This window comes from Puma concolor, chromosome D2, assembly GCF_028749965.1.
Source record: "Puma concolor isolate L17-30 chromosome D2, mPumCon1.1.hap2, whole genome shotgun sequence".
NCBI classification, from domain to species: domain Eukaryota; kingdom Metazoa; phylum Chordata; class Mammalia; order Carnivora; family Felidae; genus Puma; species Puma concolor.
This window is the reverse complement of record NC_141677.1, coordinates 45882019-45904921: the sequence shown is the minus strand read 5'-3', so window position 1 is coordinate 45904921 and position 22903 is coordinate 45882019. Positions and strand designations below refer to the sequence as shown.

General features: G+C 51.1%; 1 protein-coding gene across 7 annotated transcripts in view; it reads right to left on the bottom strand.

Annotated features, from left to right (window-relative positions):
* Window positions 1-22903, bottom strand: part of LDB3 (LIM domain binding 3) — a 63244-nt gene that overhangs the window by 7549 nt on the left and 32792 nt on the right. For 4 of the 7 annotated variants that reach the window (XM_025917731.2, XM_086680189.1, XM_086680190.1 and 1 more), the window contains 5 exons: window positions 15386-15528; window positions 8634-9054; window positions 6775-6955; window positions 6013-6133; window positions 347-462 (listed from right to left, as the gene is read on the bottom strand). In XM_025917731.2, coding sequence (XP_025773516.2) covers window positions 347-462; window positions 6013-6133; window positions 6775-6955; window positions 8634-9054; window positions 15386-15528 — 982 coding nt within the window. Of the gene's footprint in view, window positions 1-346; window positions 463-6012; window positions 6134-6774; window positions 6956-8633; window positions 9055-15385; window positions 15529-18816; window positions 19000-22903 lie in introns of all 7 variants that reach the window. The other 3 variants (XM_025917732.2, XM_086680187.1, XM_086680188.1) reach the window with 1 other exon arrangement.

The window sequence follows — 22903 nt, the reverse complement described above, 5'->3', positions numbered from 1 at the left end:
CTGTCAGCACAGAGCCTGACACGGGGCTCGAACTCACGTCGTTGCTCCCAACTGTTGAGAGCACTGCTGGTGAGGCCAGGTGCTGGTCTGACAGACCCTGGGAGGACACTCTGCTGTCCTTATGAGATGGAGAGTAACAAAGCCACATTGCTTTATGCATACTTATTAGTAATAAAACTTTGCCTGACTGTGACATATCAAGGCATCACGGTACTTGCCAGCTTTTAAAAATGACCAGAGTATCAGAAGGCCAGAGTTGAAAGGGGTGTAGAGGGTTGGTCACCTGGCCCCACTAGGTCCCTCCTGCCCCTTCTCAGAAAGTGAGAACCCCAGGCTAAAAACATACCGCACAGATGAAGCAGGTGTCATGCCAGGTGTGGCCCAGGGCTTCAATAAACTTGTCTCCAGCCTCCACAGGGAAATCACAGCCATGACACTTGGTGCTGAACAGATTGACGTAGTCTGAAATGAAAGGCAGAGTGAGGACCTGGCATCCAGGCAGGCTGGGAGAAGCATCCTGGACGCACTGACCCAATGCCAGGAGAACACCCCATATCACTGAACTGGGGCAGTGGGTACAACCGAACTGGTTACTTGTCATCCTGCAGACAAATGTTTAGTTACATGATTGGGTTTCTTTCCTTTTCAATACTTTGTCATGGTGTTGTATGGATTCAGGCTTAGTTGCCACTCTTGGCTGGTTTGATTTGCAAACACTTTCTGGATCTGTCACTCACTTTCTGCAGGGTGATTTTCTCCTCTGTCTCTGTCAGCTTTTATAGCCTAAACCAACCAATCCCAAAAAAGAAAAAAAAAAATCATATTTCCCAATAGCTATGCTTAGTTTGGAAGAAGGAGAGCCCTTAACATTTTTAGGAATTATAGTATGTTCTTTGGTTGGAAATTCTTCTGTCATTGGGCATTTGTGTTGATAACGAATTTTCACTACTAGAAACAATATTTGAACTACTATGTTAAGACATGGCCCCCATCCCCCACCCCAGCCAAAGAGATAATAATACCAAGTGTTATTTGTATAATGCTTTGCAGCCTACCAAGCATTCTCACATAGATAGTATTATTTACTAGTATCTCAATGTCATGGTCTATGTATAAGTTTGTATTAGCTTTCTTTCCACCCTCAACACAGTGCTTGACACACAAATCCATACCCAACACATACGTGTTGAATGAATGCATGAATAGATGAACCAGTGAATCAGTAAGTCAATGAATAAACTTAATCTTCAAAAATCATCCCTCAGAGATGGAACTATAATCATTTTTTGTTTTGTTTTGTTCTGTGGATGAGGAAACTGAGGCTCACCAGAGTCACACAGCTGAGACACAGTGGGCCCATCCTTCTCCAACTCAGGAGCTGCCTGTCTGGGTCCCAGGGGCAGCTGTTCCACTGCACTCACTGTAGAACTCTTCCAGATTCTTTTAGAGAAGTTAGATGCCTTTTACAAAGCCTTCATTCCCCTAGAGGTACACTTGTCTCTCCACAGTTGGCTTTTCATTTTATCATTTTTCTGCTCAGTTCTCCTTGGGGACAGTGAGCCTGTTTGCCATTGTAGGCCACATGCGGAGAGGCAGTGAGCCACGGGGTGTTATGAACTTGGGTTCTTTTTGTTTTGAGAGAGAGAGAGAGACAGAGTACGAGTGGTAAAGAGGCAGAGAGAGAGGGAGACACAGAATCTGAAGCGGCCTCTAGGCTCTGAGCTGTCAGTACAGAACCCGATGTGGGTCTCAAACTCGTGAACCGCGAGATCATGTCCTAAGCCAAAGTTGGACATTTAACCGACTGAGCCACCCAGGCGCCCCATGAACTTGGGTTCTGAAGAAAGAAAGCACTGAGCCCAAGTCTCAGATCTATTCAGGAATTGTTCATACCTGGGACAAACCACCCAACTCCTCAGTGTCTCATCTTTCAGTACCTAAGTTGTGGAGTGGTTGTACAGATTAAATAAGATAATGCATGTGAATGTACTTGGCACACTCAGAAATAGTGGCTCTTACTGTGAATGTCTTTATAAATGATAAAAGGAGGGAAGGAAACGTGATCCAAGTGTCTATTATGCACCGGTCCGATATTAGTGCTTTCCTAAGTTTCTTGGTGAATCTTCACAGCAGGTCTGTGAAGAAGTATTATTCCCATTTTAAAGATGAGGAAACTGGCCATAGAGGTTCCAGCACACAAGCAGTAGGAGCCTGATGGACTCCAAAGTTCATTCTCTTTCCACAACTTTATGCGGTCTTCAGTTATCTATTTGCCATTGAGCTTTGATAAGTTATATCTCTTGCGTATTTTTTCCAATGTATGGTTTTCCCTTTGGGGTTTAATTACAGTTTGTCATGCAAATGTCGTTATAAATATCACAGTCTGTTAATCCTATCTCTGACAGGATTCTTAATTTGTTTGGTGGGCAGAAATCTATCACCTCACCAGAGCAAAGAAAACATTATTTTGCTTCCTTTACAAAGTTACAGTTTACAGTTGACTCTGTGCTCTGTAAGAACTAGTGTGGGTGAGAAACAGGATCATAGGCTACCCCATCTCCACGGGAGGGCCAGCCCTGCACCCCCACTTCTGACTTCTCTCTCATTACTCCCAGCCTCCAGATGCCCTGGGCTCTGTCTCTCTCCTTTACCTCATCATGCCTGTGTATGAACCAGGCCCTGGGCTTGGAAAACCATCCCCACTTTGTCTACCTTGGATCTCTACAATCCTTTGAGCCAGGCCTTCCTCCTGGGAAGCCTTCATCCTCTACCTCAACCAAGAGAGACAAGATGACCTTCCTGGGGGGCTTCTCTTGGCTTCCCTGCCTTCTCAATCCATTCATTCATCCATTCAATTATTATCGCTGGACTATCCATTTATGTTATGGCATATCACATGATGATGTATCTGCTTGAGGTTTTTGAGGACAAAGACCCATTCCCAATGCACAGTGTCTTTCATAGGAAATGGCACATACTTGATGGATAAATGATGAATTGAAAAACAAAAGAAATGTTTGGAAAACCTTATTAAATACTGGTTCCTTTTCTTGTTGTGCAGCCTAAGATTAAGCTCTTAAAATGGAACATCTAGTCTTGCCTACTGATCGGTTTTTCTGTTTTATATTTGATTCTGTATGGTCTTAAGAAGTGCCTGCCACTTTGTTTTAAAATTTGGTAGCACAAGTCTTGGCCCTAATACGTTTTTTTGAAGTTAATATATTTCTCATTTATCCTAAAACAATGAGAATATAATTGGAAGTAAGTTTGTGCATGGGTCTTTCCCACCAGGAGCATAATCTAGCTCCTCATTTATTTATTTCTTACTTTATTTCTCCTATTAGGTCTTTATAATTTTCTTTGACTTACTTTCTTATGCCCCAAGTTGAATTCATACCCTGTATTTAATGGATTTTATTGCTATTGTAAAAGGGTTTCCATCCACCAAATCACAGTTGCTCTCTGTTGAAAAAGGGCTTAGCACTTTCCTAGAGCAGTCGTTCTCAAACAGAATCATCTCGAGTGTTCACTAAAACACAGATTACTGGGCTCCACCCTTCAGAGTTTCTGATTCAGCAGACCTGGGGCGAGACCCGAAGATCTGCATTTCTCTGATCCTGATACTGCTGGTCTTGGGATCATACCTCAATTCTCAAACCTAACTGAATATAGGATCATCTGTGTGGGGGGAGAGTGATGAAATTCTGCATCTGTTGGTCTGAGAATTGATCTTTCTAGTACCTTTATTTTTTTAATTTTTAATTTTTTTAGTGTTTATTTTTGAGAGAAAGAGCATGAGCAGGGGAGGGGAAGGGAAAGAGGGAGACACAGAATCCGAAGCAGGCTCCACGCTCTGAGCTGTCAGCACAGAGCCCGACACGGGGCTCGAACCCACGAACCGTGAGATCGTGACCTGAGCCACAGTCAGACACTTGACCGACTGAGCCACCCAGGTGTTCTTTATATCTTTAAAGTTTCCCAAGTGGTTGTGACACCCCACCAGTCTGGGTCACTGCTCCAGGGCAGGCCCCTCCATGAAGGGCTGACCTTCCTACCTCTCTTACTTACGTGCAAGGTATCATATATAAAAGTGTCAGCTCATCATGGCAATTGATGAAATCTTTTTGAGTCTAGATCCTATCATTCTGGCATTCTCCCTTCTGTGTCTTCTTCCAAGTTGCTGATAAAAATGAGGACAAGAGATACCACCTCACCCTCATTAGGATGGCAGCTACCAAAAAAACACAGCAAAATTTGCAAGTGTAGGCAAAGATGGAGTGAAATTGGAACTCTGTGCACTGTTGGGATTGTAAAAGGGTGCATCTAGTATGAAAGTTCCTGAAAGCCTCAGAAAATGAAATACCACATGACCCAGCAATCCTACCTCTGGGTATATATCCCCAAAGAATTGAAAACAGGGTCTTTTAGGGGCACCTGGGTGGCTCAGTCCGTTCAGCGTCTGACTCTTGACTTCTCATGGCTTGTGAGTTCAAGCCCCACATCAGGCTCTGTATTGACAGCACAGGACCTTCTTGGGATTCTCTCTCTCCCTCTCTCTGCCCCTCACCCACGTTCTCTCTCTCTCTCTCAAAATAAATAAAGAAATAAACTTAAAAAACAAGAAAACAGGATCTATGGACACCCATGTTCATAGCAGCATTATTCACAATAGCCAAAAAATGGAAGCAACCCAAATGTCCATCAGGTTTTTTTTGCCGGGGGGTGGGGGCTGGTTACTATGGAGAGGGACAGTGGTGATAGTGGAAATCTGTCGTTCTTTTGCAAGCCTCAGACACAAATTATGGAAGTTGCAATGTTCTCAGCCAATGAATAATAGCAATTTGTATTGACACAACTGCACACTTATCCATTATCTACTAATTATCTAACAATTATCACCACGCACTCATAAGAAAGGAAATGACATCATTATCTGTTCCCTTTTACAGATATGGAAACTGAGGCACAGAATGACTCAGTAACTAAGTCATTCAATTAATAAGAGCTAGAAAGAGAACTTGCCAGTATACAAGAACCCAAGAAATTTCTTTTCTAACTTATTGTCAGGGGAAAATAGTTTTAGTCTACTTTGCTTTTCCCCTTGAGGAACTGGAATGTTTTCTCCTTTCTGATTTTAAAGTAAACTAACTTACTGTGTTTCTCTTTCTGCCCTCAAATTGGCTGCCCAGTCACTGTTGCTCTGTTATTCTTCACAATCAGCCTGCTTGCTTTTCCCTTTTCTGCTTGGTGTCGATTTTCTAGTTCTGTTGTATTAACCTTCATGTCCCCGTTACCTTTGTTGGAACCTGCCTCAAACCCTCTTCTGAAAAAGGCAGGCTATGCATAAATGAGTGAGTGAGTGAGTGGCTGATTAGCCAGGACAGCAAATCTCTAGTAGAGTGCTTTGTCTTCAGAATTTACAATACTTTACTCCAAGTTTAAGGTAAAATGTAGCATTTGGGGAAAAGAGAAACTCTGAATTCAGACAGGGAGATCATAGGACTCTGGAAGAACATGAGAGGGGCAGGGAAAGGGGCTTTCACGTGTTTGATGCTTTACACACTTTCTCAGGTTAAATCCTCACTACAACTCATGAGGCAGGTGTTCATATGCCCCCTTTTTACAGATGGGGAAAGTGAGGCTCAGAGAAGTTTAATAACTCACTCAGGGTTACACAGCCCGTCCAAGGTGGAACCTGGGACAGAACCTAATTCGAAGTCCAGAGCCAAAGCCTTTTCAGACTCGACCTTGTGGTCTCCAGATCAAAATCATCTGAAGGGTTCCCAAGTGGTTACAAGATGCCACCTGTGATCCACATATTTGGTGCAGGGAAGGGAGCAAAGATTGAATGTGGGGGGGAAAAAAGAAGCTATAGACCCGACTCCCAGAAAACCATGATTCTGCCATTTGGAGCCTCCTGATGGTCCCATGTGAACAGACAAAGGCAGGAGTTCCCCGTACCTGCCCCATTCTCCCACACCACCAGGCCTCCCCGCAGCACAGTGGTCCTACCTTTCTCGCAGTAGGGCTCCCCATCTTCCATGTGGAAGAGGCTATTCCCAAAGGGCTTTTTGCAGGCTGCGCAGACAAAGCAGGTGGTGTGCCATGTCTGTCTCAGGGCATGCATCACTTCCTGGGGGAAAGAGCCTCAGCTCAGGTCAGAAAGCTCCCGGGGAGAGAGGAAGCTGGGCCTGCTCTCCCTCACCAGGCCCTGGCTACTGCTGGAGCATCCCAAAGAGGAGCAGGACTAAGTGGGCCTTGGACGTGCTCAGGAAAGGCCTGGGAGTGGAGGGGTGAGGGCAGTGGCAGAGGAGTTCCTGCTCATGCAGCACTTGCTGGGTACCAGGTTCTGTGTCAGAATCATCTGGAAGGTGGTTACCTAAGCTGTGATTCTTAACCCTCCCATCAAAGCTGGTGAGGAAGTACTGCTTATGGCTGCCATTTTCCCAAAGGAGCATGGGGGGGGGGGGGTGGTCAAGGCCATATGTGGGTGCATGGCAAGGTCAGTCTATGAAGTGATAACTTGTTTTGCAGAAGCTCTGCCGACGCTTCAAGCTGTGTGGCCCGGGGCATGTAACCATCTCTCCCTTCAAGTTCATTTGCTCCCCAGTCCCTTGGTGGCAAACCAACTCTCTTGTAGGGATAGAAAGAGAGTTGTTCTCTCTCTGTTAGCAGCCCCTTCTTGGCTTCCTAAGGGGACCCCACAATCCTGGGGACGGGAAGAGACTGGTGGGGAAAATACAGGGTCAGAGGAGAGGGATGCTGCCCACTTACCCCCATGATTTTCGTGTTGCATTTGGCACAGACTGGGGCAAAGAACTGCTCATAACAGCGCTCGCAGTAAACGTTGCTCTGCTCCTCCACGAAGCACACGTCCGCCAGGGAGGTCTTGCAGTAGGCACAGTTAAACTCCTCCGGGTGCCAGGAACGGCCCATGGCTACCAGAAAGGGGCCCCTGGAGAAGCAGAGAACAGCACCAAGCTTGAGACCAGATATTTCAGGACCCCCCCAACAGTATTCATGCTGTGACCCCATAACCCTGACTTTTGTGACTGTTCTAACGAACTAATGTGAAATTCAGAGAAAGCTCTATGCAAAAAGATATTCGTTGTTGCATCAATTACAATAAAGAGAAAGGGGAAAGCGGCTCAAATATCTGCAAGTAGGGGACCAGGGAAGCATACTGTAGAATATCCATTCAGTTGACGCCTGATAATTATAATACGAAGAGCAAAGATGACCATGTCAATGGTGGAAGTTTATTGAGCGCTGACTCTGTGGCACTACCTAAGAGGAAATGTGCATTTATTGACTTATTTAGTTCTTACAACAATCCTAAGAAGTAGAATTAGAGTACCCATTTTCAGATAAGGAAACTGAGGCACAGAGAGGTGAAGTAAGTTGTTCAAGGCCAGTACAGTAGACCCAGTATATGAGCCTGCGTTGCCTAGTTCCAGATTAGCAGTCGGAGCAGTGGGACTACAAGGAAATGCTTTAAATTTAAATTTTTACTTTTTTGAATTAAAAAAAAAATCTTTTTATGTTTATTTATTTTTGACAGAGAGAGAGAGAGAGAGAGAGAGAGAGAGACAGAGCATGAGCGGGGGAGGGGCAGAGAGAGAGGAGACAGAATCTGAAACAGGCTCCAGGCTCTGAGCTGTCAGCACAGAGCCCGATGCGGGGCTCGAACTCACAGACCACGAGATCATGACCTGAGCTGAAGTCAGACGCTCAACCAACTGAGCCACCCAGGTGCCCCCTGAATTTTTTTTTTAATCTTTCAGTTTATTTATTTATTTTGAAAGAGAGACAGCACAAGTTGGGGAGGGGCAGAGAGAGAGAGGGAGAGAGAGAGAATCCCAAGCAGGCCCCGCGGGGTCAGCACAAAGCCTGATGCGAGGCTTGAACTCAAGAATCATGAGATTGTGACCTGGGCCGAAGTTGGATACTTAAGCGACAGAGCCACCCACATGGCCCACTTCTCTGAATTTTCTAATTCTTCTCTAGTGAGCAAGTGTACTTTGTTTCTTTCTTTTTCCTTTTTCTGTGTTACTTTATTTTTAAATAAAAATGTATTTATCACATATATAAGCTTACCTCCCAAACACACACATACTATAAACATACTATGTTCCAACAAGTATCACCTATGGTCCATGAAATGACTTGTTTTCCTTTTAGTGTAGTAGATGCCCACCAAAGCCCTGAGCAGCACAGGCCTGTCTGTGGAAAGACCCAGAAGCAACCCTGAAGGAAAGCTGGGTCAAAACTAGCACTGTCAGCCAGCTTGCAACATGCCCTATAAACCTACTGACAAGACCAACAATTCCCAGAACCCGGCCTTAGCCCAAGGGGGAGGTCCTGGCACCAGGCACTGCGCTGGGAGCTTCACTCACTTACCTCATGGAATTCTCCTGACTCCCCAGGGATGTGGGTGTCACACAGGTATGGAAGCTAAAGCTCAAAGGGGATCAGACTAGGTGGCAAGCCAGAGGTACCCGAGGCTGCCCCGCAGCCTTCTTCCTATACCTGCCCTCCCTCCCCCTGTCACCCCCCCCCCAAGGCTCAGAGAGTGGGCGAGCCTCCCCACTGCCCTTCTAGCACCCCAGCTCACGGCCAAGGCTGGACCATACCTGATGACGTTGTTGCAGTGGCCACAGAGCGGAGTCCGGCTGCTGGCTGGAAAGCGTTCAGCCCGCTGAACGATGCCCCTGGCCAGGGGGGACACCTGGGGCCCTGCTGGGGTGTAGGCAGGGGCCCCTCGGGGCAGGGTCTGCTTGCTGATGGAGGTGGTGCTCCTGCCAGGGGCAAACTTCTGAGAGAAGCTGTCGTCTGTCACCCACGGTGGGCGGCTGCCAGACTCCGCAGGGCCCCCGCTGTAGGTCACTGAGGATGCAGGGTTATAGCTTGGGGCTGGCGAGGGGGTATAGGTTGGTGCCGGGGAAGGGGAGTAGGTGGGGGCGGGCGAGGGGGTGTAGGCAGGGGTAGGTGAGGGGGTGTAGGGAGCTGGACTGTAATTGGCCCCTGGGGATGGGCTGTAGGTAGATGCGGGCGCTGCAAGGCAAAAATAGCCAAAGAAAATGTATCAGGAATTCATTTCCCCCAACTTCCCCCGCCCCCACCGTCAGAAAACTGTAGAAGGTGGCTTAATATCAGAGCAGTACAATTCCAATTCCTATGGAAGACACGTTCCTGAACTTCTTGATGCCCCAGATTTGATTTTGCAGCAGGGAGCCAAGGGAGATAGAGAACAGCCAGAGCAGAGCCCTCGGGAGCTGGGACAGGGCTGGGAAAGGGACATAGCTATAAATATCTGCAGCTGTGTGGGGTGGGGCTCGGCCAGGCCTTGGCTGCCAGAAGCCTGCAGAAGACAGGGAAAGGGGGGCGGGGGTGCCAGGCAAGCCTCATATTTGGGTCCTCTGGGCCAGGAAGAGGGTGGGAGCGGGTCGGCTTGGCCTTGCCTGGAAGATGCTTTTGGTTGCACTCTGACCAGCGATTTGACATCTGACATGCCTCAAATGTGTTTGCTGAACCTGGACCTAGTCCAGCCTTGGGGACAGAGCTGATGACAGGGCAGTTGGGTTTTCAGGTTCAGGTTTCATGTTCAGCTGCAATTGTTTTCTTGAAAAAGAGTTTGGCTTGATTTGTACTGGGGGGACATTTCACCTTGGTTTGATTGGGGTGGGGGTTGGGGGTCTTAAGAGAACCGCACAGAGGAAGCCTGGGCAGAGATGTCGGGGGGACAGCTCACCCCAGTCTGTGGCTGCCTCTGGGACACCCATGCTCTCCCACATCACTTTAGTGGAAACCGAGAATGTCTGAGTGGCTGTGCAGAAATTACCATGGAAGTCAGAGTGCAGATCAAGAATGTATTGCCTCAGTTCTGGAACCCCCTCTTCCTGCTCCCTGAGAGCTGAACACGCTTTTGGGGTGACAACGCCAAAGAGCACTGCAGCTGCTCACCAGAGGCCCTCTGAGGCCTGGGCCCTCAAAACCCAGATCTCTCAGGTTTGCTGCCTCTGCTGTGGAGCCTGCACACATATTCCAGCCAGCTTCCTCTTCCAGCCAGGGAGGTTCCAGAAGCCTCACCTCAGCTCACAGTCTGAGCCTCTGGAAAAAGGCCTCATTCCTCCTATCCTGGGAAACATGTTGGGGCAGCCTCCCTCCATTCCTGAGCCTGCCTAGGTGGATGGACTATAGTGAGGGGTGCTGAGGCAGCCCCCATCAGTCGCTAGCCTGGAAAGGAAGGTCTTGCTCAGGGCTAAAGTTCCCCACCTGGCCTCTGATCTCTCCCACCTAGTTCTCCTGGACCACCCTGGGGGCCTGCTGCTCCAACTCTACCTTCTGCTCCCAGATGACTGGCCCTTCAGAGCAGGGTAACATGGGAACCCCTGTGCTGTGGGTGGGTAGGGATCAGGCCTACGTTATTGAAAGGTAAAGGGGTAAAATCATCCACAGCCCTGCCCTGGAACCATCCTGGGAGTGATGCTGGCTTCTAAAGGTAAAACTCTTTCCATGAGGAATCAATCTTCTTCCCACTTATTAAGGGAATAGGCTTGGCACATAGCAAGTCACCTGGGTTAGTTCCCTTGACAGTTGAGGTCACTGAGGCTCAGACAGAGCCAGTAAGTGGCAGAGTGAGTCTCCAAAACCATTCTATTACCCCAAGCTGCCTCTGTAAAGAATAGGAGTCTGATTTCCAGAAAATCTCGGTGTACCGTGTCATTGAGGAGGAACTATCCACCTGGAGGAGGTCCCATGCTCTGACATGTAGCACAACCATCAAGAGCCCTAGGTTCAGGTCCCAGCACTACTGCATCCTGGCTGTGTGTCCTTGGGCAAGTTCCTTAACGTCTCTGGGCCTGAATTTTCTTTTTTTTTTTTTAATTTTTTTTAATGTTTATTTTTATTTTTGACAGAGAGAGAGACAGAGCATGAGCAGGGGAGGGGCAGAGAGAGAGGGAGACACAGAATCCAAAGCAGACTCCAGGCTCCGAGCCGTCAGCACAGAGTCCGAGGCGGGGCTTGAACTCACAGACTGCGAGATCATGACCTGAGCTGAAGTTCGACGCCACCCAGGCGCCCCCTGAATTTTCTTTTTTTAAAATGGCATTAATAATTCTTAGTACCTTACAGGAGGATTAAAGAAGACAAGAAATATAAAGTGCTTAGCCTAGTGCCGGGCACAGTGTATGCATCATTTCACATTAGTGAGGATGGTGAGGATGATGCTTCCTGGGTCTCAGGGTCTGGATGAACTGCCTGATGGTCACCTAGGGGAACCTGTCCAGGGAGACCACAGGATGCTGGGGGTGGGGGTGGGAGATGTGACACCCCGTAATCAGATAACCTGGGACTGAGTCTACTCACCTGTGGTGGAATGTATGATGTTCCTACCTGCCTCAAAGGGAGTGGTGAGGACCTACTGGAACAACAGTTGTGAAGCCCAAATTTGAAATGCTGTCATCCTCTCTAACAACCTTGCATAACAGCCAAGTGCTCAGAGCAAGAGGGTCTCAAAGTGCTGGGGGCAGGGGTGATGAGGGGAACACCACCAGGGAGGGGGTGTGGGGAGAGGTGATCTAGAAGAACTTCAGAGCAGAGTCATTCCTCTCTAGTATATATAATGGGGTTCTGTGCAAGATTTTGTCCCCACTCCTCTCTCTCTCTCTTTTTTGTAAAGTGTGGGATCTCTGCTAAAAGGATTAAAAACAAAGCCCTAATCCTGTGCCACTGCACAGCCCTATGTGGCTACTAATCACTTGAAATGAGGCTAGTCCAAATTGAGAAGTGCCAAGAACATAAAATACACACCAGATTTCAGGGCTTAGTACAAGCGAAGGATATAAAGTATCTCAATAATTTTATATTGAGTATATATTGAAATGATGCTTTGAATATACTGAGTTACATAAAATATGTTAAAACTGATTTCACCTGCTTCCTTTTCCTTTATTAAAAATGTGGCTAACAAGAAGATTTCTTTTCATTGGGCAGTGCCGCCCTCAACAGAACAGCAGCTACCAAGTACTGACTGCTTCCACATGCCAGGCCCTTTACCTGCACTACTGCATGTAATACTGCAATCCAAGGAGACAGATATTTTCTAGTCCATTTTACAGATGGGGAATGAAGCTTGGTGAGCCTAAGTGATTACGGCAAAGTTAGGGAGCTAGTGAACTACCTATCTCAAACTGGATCTTGGGCAGTTGGACCCAACTCCAGATTCCCTGCTTAACCACCCCCTGGGCAGCAAAACAGGCTTTAGCACGCCCCTTCCAAATCGGGCCCTTGCCCACTTTTCCTGCTTCCCTCCGCCTGCCAGACGTTCTCTCCGCCCACCCCCCCCCCCCCCCCCCAAGGCCTCCCAGACTCCCAGATCCAGCCTCCTTTTCTAAACCCCCAAGAAAGTCTCCTCAGGTCAGAGGCACGCCAGAGTCTGGACCCCGGTGGGCCGCTCCCTTGCTCAGATATACGCCCACCCAGAGCTAGGGACCTTCCCTTCCCCCCCAGGCTCGGGCCGGCAGCTTCCCCCTCCACATCGCGTCCCCCCATTCCAGTGGGGTGAGGGTGAGAGCGCGAGCAGCAGCTGCTTCACAGTCCCCTTCCCTCTGCGCCCTTCCTCCTGGCTGGTCGCGTCACCCCAGACGTGCCAGGAGAGAGACTTGATATCCCATCTCCGAGCCCGGGGCTGTTGCTATTTCTGCTTGACGGAATTAAGCCCATCTAAATTAGAAGGTGATATTTCACCTCTAATTGGCGAGTTCAAAAGGCCCCTATCGCACTCGGCGGCCTCGGGAATGTGTAATTAAACAAGGTGATTTCTGACTCATTCCAGGTCGGGCCTGGCTCCCCGCGAGCGCCGGCCCCCGCCCGGCCCGCGGGCCGACATGGCCTCCCCCGGCCCGCGCGGGGCCCCTCCGCCCACGGTGAGGCCCGCCCGGCAGCCTCCTCGGTCCCAGGTGCTCCTGGGGAGCGGCCGCCCAGCCCCGGCGCCAGCGATAAGACCCGGGCTGCGAACGCCACCCTCGGCCCGCAGGAGCCCCGCGAGGAGCTGCGGCCGGACCGAGGTCGGCGAAGGACGGGAGCGGCTCGGGCCCGCTCTCCCCGCTTCTCCCCGGGCCTCCTGCCAGCCGCCCGGCCTCCCCCTTCCCTGCGGGCAGGCATGAGTTAACGTCTGCACCGCCTGGGAACGCCGCGGAGGGAGGCCCGCCGCCCCGGGGCTCCGGCCCGTCTCGCCCGCCTGGGCCCCAGCCCTGGAGCGAAGAGAGGGGCGCCGGGCGCGCCCAGGCAGCGCGCGCCCCCGGAGCCCTGCCGCCCCCTGGCGGGCCTGCGGAGGAGAGCCGGCGGCCGGGGCGGGAGCGCGGAAGCCCGGGGTCCGCCCCGGAAGGTGCTCGGGAGGACCCGCCTGGGAAGGGAGCCCGGACTGGGCCGGGACGGAAATGCGCTTCTTGCGCCGGGACCGAGCCGCACCTCCACCCGCCGCGGCTTAACCCAAACAACTCTCCACCCTCCCTCCGGTGGTCCCCGTCCCCGCAGGGCACCGCGTCCTCCAGCTCCCTCGGAGATTTTTCACCATTGCAACCAGCTCCGAGTTGCTCTCTAACCCTGTGGATTTTTAACCTCAGAACTGTGTGTCCCTGCCTCTGAAAGGACAGGGAAGGGCACCTCCTGTGGGTCAAGTACCCTTCATTTCTTCCCCAGAACAGGAGGTCTACATAGTTTCGCGCTCGTTTTCAGAGCGGGAAACCCAGGCTGCGGAGATGAAGCGCTTTGACTTCAGAGCAGCCCCCCCCCCCCCCCCCCATGCCCAAGTTGTTTCTACCACCGCGGCCGTCAGACTGGGCTTTCTAACCGGAAGGCTGATGAGGGCTCCTCGGCCCTGCGCATCAAGTCAAGCTCCCCAAAGCAGGGCCCTTCCCGCTCACTCTCTGTCTTACCTCCCCAGCTCTCCGGCTTCATTGAGGATCCTCTCTGGAGTCTCTCATTTTCCTTAACAGGATATGCTCCTGAGTCCAGACTTTGCTGTTCCTCTACCTCATGACTGCTGGACCAACTCACCGTCTCTTGCAGGACACACAGGAGCCCCCTCCCTGTTCCCTTAGAGTTAGCTACCTGCTTCCCTAACAGGTCATTGGCTTCCTCACTCCATCCCTTTTACCATATGTGAAGATGGTTGTGTGTGTAACGATTTGGGAGCAGGGCAGAGAACAGTTTGTATACTACTGCAAGTGGAAAATGTCATTGTTGGCTGTATTCAAGATGGCTGTACAGAGAAATATGTTGGAAGTACAATGCTTTAAATGAGAAGCGTGTGCCCACCTAAAACCCTATCTCACCCACCCATGGAACTTGCACCAGGGTACCACTCTGGGAACCCTTGTGATCCATTACCCCGTGTGTTCAACCACCAGAGTGCACAGTTCACAGCCTCTCCCTCTCCATTTCTCACCCCCAACTGGAGTTCCTCACCAGTGTTCATTCATTCATTCATTTATTCCTTCATTCACTACCTTTGCTGAGCACCTCCTCTGTGTCGGGCCTGAGTCAGGTGCTGGGGATACAGTGAAGAAAATCTGCCACCACCCTGCCCTCCTGGAGTTCAGAGTCAGAATCCAGTGGGAAGGATGGCTGTAGTTGCCCAGAGCCCTCCTGTGGGCACATCCTATAGACCAGGGCACACAGGACCCTCCCCCAACCTGGGAAATTAGCTAAGGAGCCCTCAGGTTCACTCAGCAGGGGCAGGCAGGGGAAACTGAGGTGCAAGCCAGACTGAGAATTGCCCTCGGGCTCTGGGGAGCAGGCCAAACTTTGCTGAGGAAAGAGGGAAGTGGGACTGAGTCCTCATCCCTGTGAAGCGGCCCTGGGCAGTGATGAGAATGGGGACCAGAGCAATGGAACAGACAGTCAAGGGAGCTCAGCCACCAGCAGACCATTTTGTTGCTTATTATGCGTGCTCTCTGAGCCACCATTGTCCTGCCTCAGCTGAGGAACCCAAAGACCAGACAGAATGAACAGCCTGCCCGGGGTCACTGGCCAAAGCCCATGGCATTTTCGTTATAGCTGCCTGTCTTCCAGCTTGAGCTAGACCCAGACTCTTGGAGAAACAAACTCCTTCCCTCTAAACCCTCTCATCCTTTACCTTGAGCCTGGAAATCCCCAGCCAGGAACCTTATCTGCCTAAGAGCCGGGAGGCTCCACCCCTGGCTGGTACCGCTCACCTGTCTCCCCAGGGCCAGAGGCAGGCTCCATAGGATGCTGGCCCACATTTGGGGGAAGAAGGGCTGAGCCTCATTAGCAGGACCTCGCTGGCCACCATCCTTCTTGGGATGTGGCCTAGAAGCCACGTCCAGCCTAACAGCTTCCCCTCCAATCTGCCTCTCACCTGGCTGGTAGACAGAAGGCCGGATGCTGGCGGTGGTGACAACTCGGGGCTTGGGCGCAGGGGCAGCTGGGGCCTCACTGTATGTATGAGTGGCAGGTGCCGGAGAGGTCGCCTTGGCGGGACTGTAGGCAGAGGCCTGGGGCCTGGAACCAAGGGGGGAGGAGTTAGCAGCTAGAAGGACAGCCCCACCCAGGCCCTGGGGCCTGCAACCCTGGCAGCCTGGTCTTCAGGAGCCTCTGTGAGGAGGAAACCTGACAGAAATGCTGGGGATTTGCCAGAGGCTGTGAAAGAAAGACCGTGGGGGTCTTAGAGGGGAGGAAGCTGCTCCTTGGGGGCTGAGTCTTCGTGAGTCTGGTTAGAGCCATATGGCCCATTGCTGGTGTCACCACCTTAGGAAAGAGGGAGGAAAACCACCAGCCAGACAGGAAGACAGACAGGAAACCCTTCACTTCCTGTGGAGAGACTACCAGGGTGAGGCTGGGGTTGGAGGGGCAGACGCAGGAGAGAGGAGACAGATGGAGGAGGTCAGAACTACCCTTCTCCCTCAACCTTCTGACCTCCTGGGGCACTTCACAGCCTCAGACCACTGGCCTCTTCATTCCCCTTTCTGCTGGTGCTGGAAGGAGCCGCCAAATCTCAGGTTTCTGGGTAAGAGTGCTCCAGAGAGGTCTCATGGGAAGCCAGGAGACCAGCCCCCCAGTATGTACACACACACACACACACACACACACACACACACAGGCTTCTCCTTTGCACAGCATTCCTGTTGCCCTCTCCCCACTGAGTAAGCTGCCAAGAGGTCTTAAAGCCTTTTCCCACTTGTGACCCAGGGACCATGGGACCAAAGTGATAGAGTGAAAGTGTCCCAGTTCGTTGCCCTCAGGAAATGCCGTACTTGGCCTTTTCCCTTGGAGAACTAAAGGCTCCAGGAACTGGAGTTAAGGGGCATGTTTGACTTTGTCTTATTCAGTGTTTCCCAATTTCGTTGTCAGTGAACAACTCCCCACCTTTTTTCATTTAAAGCTAAAGAACACCTTATTGAATACACCTTTGGCTTCTCCCTGCATCGTTCAGATCCCGTTGGGGACCACATATCCACACCCAGGGCAAATGGGTCATTGATGGGGATGCTAGAGAAGTGAGCCTCTGATAATATACCATCCTCTCCCAGTCCAAGGCTTCCTGCCTTCTTTCCAACTGTTCCCCACGGGCCCAAGTGCTGGGAAGAGTCATAGGATCAGGAAGTAATTTCTTCTCCGGAGCTCTGGGAGGGGGTGGCCCGGAGCTAAGGACCCACTGCCAAGCTCCTTAGTGGATTCAGAAGGGTGTGTAGTGCTGCTCAGACAGTATGGAGGTAGAATGAGCCTCAGACAGCCAGTATCCCAGACCTAGGGGGTGTGCAGACTTACCGGGCCAAGTTATCATGTTTCTGGTTGGGTGAAGCCATTGTCTCCCCTCCCTGGGCCTGTCTGCTTCTCTGATAAACCACAGTGGAGCAGGGGCCTCAATGGAGGAGAAAGAGGCAGTGTCGAAGGGGTGCCCAGCTTCCACTGCGGTGGGAGAGGGCTGAGGGTCAGTGGGGCTTAGCCAGACTCTCCCACCAGTGGAAGAAGATTTCCCAGCAGCCCAGGAGCTACAGGTCCTGTGTCCAGGGTTGGTGTTAGGGGAGGAATCAGAGGCTTATGACATCTAGCAAGGACTCTGAGGCCATGCCAAGAAAGGCTAAGGTGTCCATTTGCCCCCCACTGGCTTCCTCTAGCTCCATCCCAGCCTTGTGTAAGATAGGGAGGTAGCTGGTGTGGTCCCTGGGTTCCTTCTGCTCCAGCCTGATGCTGGGAGCCCTCCAGGTATCTCTCCAACCTCCACCCAGGCCTCATCTCCCTTTGCAAGGCCGAGGAAGAAGGGTTTGCCCTGTTGAGGGAGTCCTGAGGGCCCCAGGCCACTGAGGACACCGAGGCCTGAAGCATAGTGCTGGAGCTTGTCCTTAAGCAGGGCCCCAGCATCTAGAGCTTCTCCATCCAACTGGGGAGGCACCTTCCCACTTAACAACAGGGACGTTTCTTACCCTCTTCAAAGTTTCTTCTTGGTGCCCTTAGCTGAAGAGGTCCTGATGTGTAGAGGGGGAGCAACTTGCTAAGTGACCCCAGGAAGCTGGAATAAAACAACCCCGGAGGCCCAGACTGGGCTTACCCTTGAGGCTTGAGCTGGGCTGGGCAAAGGCTGGGCTTGGCACCACCTAGGTCCTTGTGAAGCCTGGGGGTAGGGGTGCAGCACACAGGTCTGCAGGCCACTGTGCCCACCCTTTATCCTGTCTCAGGCTGTGCCAGGGATTCATGAACCCTGATCCAGAGAAGCATGTCCTTTCCAGCAAAACCCTGGGAGGGGAGCATGGGAAACTGAGAAAGCTGGCTGTTACCTCAAACACCAACTTGACAGCTCCATGAAGCCCAGAAAGAGCTGGGCCTGTCCAGCTATTACACTTCCTAGCCATTCCAGAATGACTCATCCAGCCTGCCCCCTGCACCTCCCCACACCTCCCTGCATCCTTTGCAAACTGCAACCCCCACCCACCCACTCCCACCATCCCCAGCCCTGCCTTTGCTGGGTATCCAGGAGGTCAGGTTGAAATGCAGTAACTCATAATACTCGAGAGAATTCTATATGCTAGGTGATTTATGTACACTTTTTCTGTCCCAACCCTAAAAAAATAGATGTTGTATTAAATATCTTAGCAGATGAGAAACCTAGCTTCAGAGAAATTAAGTCACTTTCTGTAGATTACAGACAGTAAGCGGTGGAGCAGAGAGTTACATCCCATGACATCGGGTGCCTCTGGAGTTAGCCTGCTCTCCATCAAGAGAAGAGAGGGTAAAGGAAGAGGGCAAGTTAGTGCTAAATATCTGCCCAAATCTGATCTACCTTACCTACCAAGGTCAATGCTACATCTGCTCCCTCCTCCAGAGAGCCTGTCTTGACTTCCCCGGACCACAAGGACAATTTTCATTCTCCCCCTTATTCTAGTTCCAGGAACAATGACTGTGCACAAAGTCTCTCTTTGTTATCTAATTGCATGCGTGCATGTGTGTGTGTGTGTGTGTTTGTGTGTGTGTGTGTGTGTGAGAGAGAGAGAGAGAGACAGACAGACAGACAGAGAGACAGAGAGACAGAGAGAGGCACTAGGGGGCCAGGCAGCGCATTCCAGTCTCTGTGCTGCACTGCACACAGTGTGCTCCCCTGCGGTGACTCCCAGTCTCCCCTTCACTCTCAGCACCAGGCAGTGCTAGGTTTGGCTTTCCAAGGACCCCGGGGTCCTAACCACCTTGCACAGACTTTTCTGAGGGCTGGATACAGTTGCCAACAGGTGGACTCAGGTTGAGGACTTTCCTGCCTCCCTTCCCTGAGGTCAGGGTCGGCACCTGTGGGCCCGTTACCTTGGACTGTCCGCAGGGCTTGAGGCAGGGGCTACAGCAGAGGCGGTGGCAGCATGGGCAGTGGCTGCGGTCAAGGGTGGTGAGGCCGCACTGGGAGGGGCAGCAGCAGGCAGCTGGGCAGAAGCGGGCAGCAGCGGGGTGGTGGCCTGGCTGGTGCACACTGGAGCATGCTCAATAGGGGTGCTGATGAGGCGGGACCGAAAAAGACAACAGGTCAAGGGGATCCTCTGTATGGGGATGGTGGCTGCAGCAGAGGCAGGCTGGGTGGAAATCACCATCCATTCTGTAAAACGAGCATGATCTTCCGGTAGGCGTGTTTCCAGCCTCAGGGAAAGAGCCTCCCAGGACCCCAAGAGGGAAGGGCTCAGAGCACTTGGAGGGCCACAAGAACATCAAAAATATTCTCAAGCCTGGTGAGTTTCCACACACACCACCATTTTTGTGGGCTTCCTAATTTTGCTTTCTCTGTGTATATTATAAAAACACAGTGTGGTGGAAAAGTAGATTGAAGTATCAACCAAATTTCCTCCCCCATCCTGTTTTGCTTTTTCTTTTGCCCTTCCCCATTTAGTTAGAAGCATGCATTGCATCTGAGAAGGAATGATACAAGGCACAAACCAGAGGTAAGATATTTGCACATCAAGGGCCTAGGCTGTGGAGGACCCAGGGCACTGAAAGCATTTGGAAGAGGGATGAAAGCTACCTGCCAGGAAGATCAAGGTCATCTGAACCAGAAAGGAGGCAATGTGGAACGAAGGATTCAAGAATAGAGGTAGCTGTGCCCCTGTTCTGGATAAATCCTGGGGAAGTAGCAGGACCCCAGGGGCCCTCATGCCCATGGTGAAGGGGCAGGCCGACCCAAGACAGGCCAAAGATCCCCAGGCCATCATCAAGGGCTTCCCATACCCCAGGGTGACATGGACATGGTACTGAGTACCTGCACATCCTAGAAGCCTTGTAACTGGGAACAAGAGAGGTCACAGCTCTTCCAGTGTAGACCAGCGTATCCTCACGGGTTGGGAATATCCCAGCAGATGGCAGCACAGGCAGACCACTACCAAGGACCAAATGCCCACGTGCCCAACCCCCCCCCCACCCCCGCCCCTTGACATCCTGTAAATGCTTCATCCCCAGAAATACTCCAGGCAAAAAAGAGCATCAGAGCCTGGGGTGATGGGATTAGATTTCTGCCATCTGCAAAGCAAGGCAGAGACTAAAATTTAAATTATAGGCAAGCAAAGAAATGCACATTCTTTGCTCATTGGGGTCTTTGGACTAAGATTTGTACTTGCTACAACAGCGGCAGGATATGCAGCGCCTGCGAGTAGAAATGACCTTGCCCGTCCTCTGTAATTCATTTATTGAACTCATACTACGTGCCAGGTATATGTCTTTAATTCCTCACAACAACCCTCTGATTATTGACTCTGCTTAATAGACGAGAGAATGGAGACTGAGAGAAATCAATCGCTCAACCTCCTGGAACTTATTGGCAGTGACAGAAGGATCTGAGTGAGGTGCCTTTGGATTTGAAGCCTTACTGGCTACTTCAAGTGGCCCCGGATGGAGGAAGAAAGACATTTCTTCTTGTGACTAGTCAAGTAGAAGCTTTCGCCAACAAAACACACTCTTATTTGAAAAGAATTCAGATACTAATCTTCCCTCTGTGAGTGTTTACTGTATGCCAGGCCTTGTGCCAAACAACTGTACAAGCATCACTCCATTTGATCCTTTCAACCTCCCTGAGCGTTTGGTATCATGATCCTCATTTTACCGATGAAGAACCTGAGGTCCAGAGAGATTGAATCTCTGCTGAACATCACACAGCTGCCAAGGGGCAGAGAAGGGTGTGAGCCCTAATCACTACAAAGCTATTCAGTCTTCAGTATGAAGATGAATCGCCTGGGAATCTTGTTAAAATGCAGCTTCTAGTTCAGTAGGTCTGGGGCAGGCTGTGAGTCTACATGTCTAACAAGTTCCCAGGTGATGCTGCTGCTGCTGGTCTGCAGACCACACTTTGAGTAGCAAGGTGCTGCGGAGGTCTGTCCCAGGTAGCCATGCAAGTGGGCCATGAGCGGTTTACCAAAGCATTGCCGAAGTTCTCTCTTCCATCCAGCGAGGCACGCGGGCAGAGAAGGGCATGAAACAGTGTGAAAGGGTTGGGGAAGAGAACCAGAGGCACGGCGAGGCTTTAGGTTGACTGTCCCATGGAAGGGAGTGCCATTCTTCTCCATTGACTGTGTGGGAAGCATTCAGGGTAGACAGAGCATTGGCCATGTCCTGTCCAGCCCTTTCACAGCTCGGTGGTTCTGACAGAAAGCCTCAGGAAGCCCAGCTCTCAGGCCTGCGGCAATGCCATGAGACCACTCACCCACCCTCCATGAAAGAAGCTGATTTCCGGAAGCCATTGCCTGGGAAGGCTCCGGCTGACACAGGACACCTGGTCTCCTTTATTGGTTCTCCCTGACCCTGTTGCATGCTTCTAGTGGGCTTCTGGGAACTGAGGACACCACTCAGGACAAGAGTGATGAAAATATCTGGGCTAGAGACAATAAATACTCTGCAGGACAAATAGAAAGTCGGCTTTGCCTGTCTCTTTTGCTCCAATTCTCTGTCAGATCAGCTTACTTGGTGCTCTCCCCAGGCATAGCTCCAAATGAACACTGAATTCTGAGTTGGGCCGGGGCGGGGGGGGGGGGGGGGATGTGAGCCCTAGGAAAATTCATGATCTAGCATCCTATTTAGGGCCACTGTTGACAGACACAAAGCAGCCAGGGCCTAGGGGAAGTAGGAATGGCACTGAGGGAATCCTGAGGATCTTGGGTTCTTGTCCAGGTCAGCTCTGGCCTGAAGTTCCACAGGCCCCCAAAAACTCCAAGGAGAGTAGGGAACTTACTTGGCCCTGGCTACGGTCCCAAAGAGAGTGCCCATGAGATCACTGCAGCCTGGTCTAGGATTCGACAGCTGCTTCCTGACTCGATCATAATCCACTTTAAATATCAAAGCAAAACCAAAGCAAACAACACGTACTCAAATGCTCACAGCTGCATGGGAAGTGTATGGCCAGAGGGAAAACACAGCCTGGCTACAGACCCCCATCAGCCCACATCTTCCCTCAATCTGGTCGGCATCAAGGAGAGCGTGCCAACCCCGTGCCCCTGCTCTGTTGTGATGGCTCTTGATGGAGAGAATGGCAGGACTTGGTTGATGTTCTTATTGATGGTGACAATATGTATGGCAAGGATGAGGATGGTCTTGGTGATAGTGCCAGGTCTTGGGTTTTACAGTCATGGGCTCTGGTTGGAACTGTGGGTGATGGTGGAGGTGTGATTGATCGTGCTGGGGGGTGGTTGCCATTATTTAGGTGAGGATGCTATTTGTATTAGTTAAGAAAATGGGATATGAACACCTCTGTTGATTGCATGATGGGCAGAACACCAGTCAGGGGGCTGGTCTTGAAATGACTCACGCTGCCACCTACCTAGCTGGCATTCCATCTTGCAACCTAATGGCTAGTGCTCAGGGAAGCCCTGCCCATATCACTCTGCAGTGAGGCCACTGCACCGCACAACTCCAGGGGCCCTGTTGTCATTGGAGTCTATGCTAATGACACCCCTCGAGAACAGTGTATGGCGATCCCCACAGACTGTAGTGTGAATGGGGCCTTACAGCCTTTGCTAGTTCCACGTTGCCTTCAGAATACAAAGTCCCCGAGGCTGGCATCCCAGCTCTGGACCACAAACCATAACATCCTCTGCATTCCTTCCATTCCAGCCAAAATGATTAACTTGGGGTTCTGGGACACCCCTTCTTCTCCTCAGCACCCTTCCTCTCTGCTTAGAGCACCTGTCCATCCTTCTCTACCTGCCCTTGTCCTAATCCTAACTGCTCATGAAGCTCAAACACGCAAATGCCTTCTTCCAGGAAGCTTTCTCTGACCCTCCACTTGGTCGGAGGGTGGGGAGTGCTCCTTATCTCTGGACCTCACATGACCAACCTTGCATCATGATTAGCCACTGCCCACTTTGGTCCTTTCTGATTCCTTTGGCACCCACAGCAGTCAGGCATGGTGCCTTGACTAATGCCC